This window comes from Lathyrus oleraceus, chromosome 3 (assembly GCF_024323335.1).
Source record: "Lathyrus oleraceus cultivar Zhongwan6 chromosome 3, CAAS_Psat_ZW6_1.0, whole genome shotgun sequence".
Taxonomy (NCBI): domain Eukaryota; kingdom Viridiplantae; phylum Streptophyta; class Magnoliopsida; order Fabales; family Fabaceae; genus Lathyrus; species Lathyrus oleraceus.
The window spans coordinates 373140536-373143908 of NC_066581.1; the positions used below are offsets into that span (position 1 = coordinate 373140536).

General features: G+C 31.9%; 1 protein-coding gene across 1 annotated transcript; it reads left to right on the plus strand.

Annotated features, from left to right (window-relative positions):
• Positions 1-1141: 1141 nt before the first annotated feature.
• On the plus strand, positions 1142-2379 carry LOC127129284 (F-box/kelch-repeat protein At3g23880-like). The gene has a single exon (XM_051058513.1). The coding sequence runs from the start codon at positions 1168-1170 to the stop codon at positions 2377-2379; it is 1212 nt and encodes a 403-aa protein (XP_050914470.1). The 5' UTR covers positions 1142-1167.
• Positions 2380-3373: the final 994 nt, after the last annotated feature.

Below are 3373 nucleotides of genomic sequence, written 5' to 3' on the forward strand. Positions count from 1 at the left end.
TTTCCGTAACGATTAAAAATGTTTGAGTATTTTCTAATCACATCCATCATGTGTCTTTTAACCTTATTATTAGGGGCTCCCCAAATATTCCAGAAGAACATAGTGACATCTTTGAAACCTAACATAACTAGTCTATTGAGGGAGGTGACAAAGCATGTTCCAGACACATGATAATTTACGTAGTGGACTCCCATTCAATTGGAGTTTCACAAATAACTCCCTCTTCTTAAGTAGCACCTCATCTATAACGCATTTGTTATTTTCATCTGCCTAACATATTGTCGGCCCAGAATGCAGAATATTGTATCGTATGATGGTCTTCAAACCTAAATTTACTATGGAAGCGTGTAAATAGTTGTAAAAAAAGATGTTGATTTTTAGATAAAAACATGTAAATTAATAATATATATATATATATATATATATATATATATATATATATATATATATATATATATATATATATATATATATATATATATATATATATATATATATATATATATATATATATATATATATATATATATATATATGAATGAATTTAATTGATATACACTGACATGTAAAGATTTTTTACACTATCAGTTAATCACAACCATTGACTTATTTAAAATATTTGACTTTTATTTTAACCACTTGAAAAGTAATACAAACGGATGATTGTGATGTATTGACAGTGTAAAACTTTTTACACTGACAGTGCATACCAATTAATCTCTATCTGAATATATATATATATATATATATATATATATATATATATATATATATATATATATATATATATATATATATATATATATATATATATATATATCAGTGTAAAAAGTTTTACACCGTCGATTCATCACCATCATCCATTTGTATTATTTTATAGATTTTTGAAATAAAAGTCAAATTTCTTTTAATATCCGACGGCTATGATTAACTGATGGTGTAAAATCTCTTTACATTGTCAGTGTATTTCAATTAAACTCTATTTAGAATAACAAAAAATCTTTCACAAAATTTTTAAAATCTAAATCTTAAATTAATTTCATGATAATTTTGTAGAATTAAAAATTACAATTTGTGGTTATAAAAAGAAGAGTTTTAACCTAGTTTTGGAACAAGTGTGTATTATATTATTAGGGTTTAACGTTCTTCCCTGTCAAAGACACACAAATGAGTCTCCTCCATCCATCTCACTCGCTACCTACACCCAACGCGCCACCGCTGCCGGTATTCCTCCCCAATGAACTGATTGCAGAAGTGCTATCATGGTTTACCGTAAAGCCACTGATGCGGCTGATGTGTGTGTCTAAGTCATGGAAATCTCTCATCTCCGATCCCACCTTCGTCAAATTACACCTTCATCGATCTTCACAAAATGCAGATTTCACGTTTGCATATACTGATGATTTATATAACTCAGGTTGCAGGTCTGTATCATTTACTGTTATTCGTCCATTCGAAAACTCTCCGATCGTTATCAATCTTCCTAAGGATCCTTATCATCAATTGAATGACAAGGACATTCGTTATGTTGTTGGTTCCTGCAATGGATTGTTATGTTTGTTAGGCTCTTCTCGCGTCAATGCCAAAACTGAGAAGTGGTTTCGCTTCTGGAACCCGGCCACGGGGACAATGTCACCTAGATTAGGTTCTTTTTGCGATAACGATCCTGGTATCCCTTTTAATTTTACTTTTGGTTGTGATAAATCAAACAACACATATAAAGTGGTAGCGATAATGAGAAAAACAGTAAGAATTTTCAGCTTGCAAGATAATGTTTGGAGAAATATTCAAGATCCTCCGGAGCATAGTTATTGCTCGATGAAGGCAGTGTATCTGCGTGATAGTGTTAATTGGTTGATAATTCGAAATCACTACCGTCCTACTCAAAAGTCTACCACTACCAACAAACCATTCGCGATTATTTCACCAGATTTGGATACTGAGACACATACTCAATTTTCATTCGCGATTATTTCACTTGATTTGGGTACTGAGACGCATACTCAATTGTCGCCTCCTCAGTGTTTTCATGAAATTCCAATTGATGTACCAAATTTAAGTATCGTAAACGATTGTCTTTGTTTTTCGCATGATTTTGAAAAGACCCATTTGATTATATGGCTAATGAAGGAATTTGGGATGGAAGACTCTTGGATTCAATTCCTTAAAATTAGTTATCATGATCTTCAATTAGAACATCCACGTGCTGATTTGTTCCCATTATGTCATTTGGAGAAAAATGATACACTAGTATTGACAAACCAAAGTAAAAGAGGAATAATTATCTATAACCGGAGAGATAATAGACTAGTGAAAATCTCTAACCCTCTTTGGTACACTTGCGCCAATTATGTTGAAAGCTTAGTATCTTATTGTTGAAAGTAAGTTCTTCTACCGCAATTTACTTGTTTCAAGTTCACTTACTTGTGTTAATATTTTCTCATGAAGGGTTTGACCACTTTTGAATCTTTTGACAGTTTTTCTCATGAAGGATTCAATGAGTTCTTGATTCATTTTGGATTCATAATTTGTCCGCAAATTCTCGCTCAAAAATGGATTTTCTTCTTTTAGTTTTCTAGAGTAGAGGTTGAATTTTATAGAGAAGTAATGCTTCTCTAATTTCAGTTTTCTTCAATTTATAAACCATACAAAGTATACCAAGGTTAAGGCCTTCTAAATTGAATGATTTCAAATCATTCTTTGCATATGTAAACGAACTCGTGTCAAACATTTTCATGTAAGTCAATTTTAAAGTAAGTATACGAACTCATGTTAAACATTTTCAATATAGTACAATAACAAAATGTAAGGCTAATCCGTGCCGAAGAAAACCAACAACAGATTCTAACTAAGGTAGCAATACAACTGGAGGTGTTGCAAAACAGTCACTCCGAAGATATCTCGATGTATGCTACCGTCGACTCCGGGTTGCAACCATTAAGAGCTCAAGAGGTATTCCGGAGGAATCACCATCATACCAACTCTTTTCCCCATGTCTATGGGGACGGAGACAACAACCATACATAGATAAAAGATCTCTTCCAAGGAAATCATTCTCGAAAAATAATTCCTTTGAACATGTCTCTACTCACTGTCGACAGAATCCATTCACCAAGCATATCGTTGATTATCGTATCCATAAGACTTTGTATGACAGTTTGAAGGGAAAGAGAGGGATAACTTTAAAAAGGGGAAGATTTGGTGAAAATAATGGAGGGATTTAAATAGAAAGAGTTTTATTTTTATTCATAATACAAAATCTCCTAGTTTAGAAAATTCAAAAATTATATTGGAGGAGGGGATTTAAAGGGTTTGGGAGGGCTTTGATAATTTGTTCAAATATAGTCTTTATTGTTATAATATTCTAAAAATT

What these genes read in the sequence shown, in the direction of transcription:
- LOC127129284 (XM_051058513.1), top strand. Translation starts at nt 1,168, where the DNA reads ATGAGTCTCCTCCATCCATCTCACTCGCTACCTACACCCAACGCGCCA.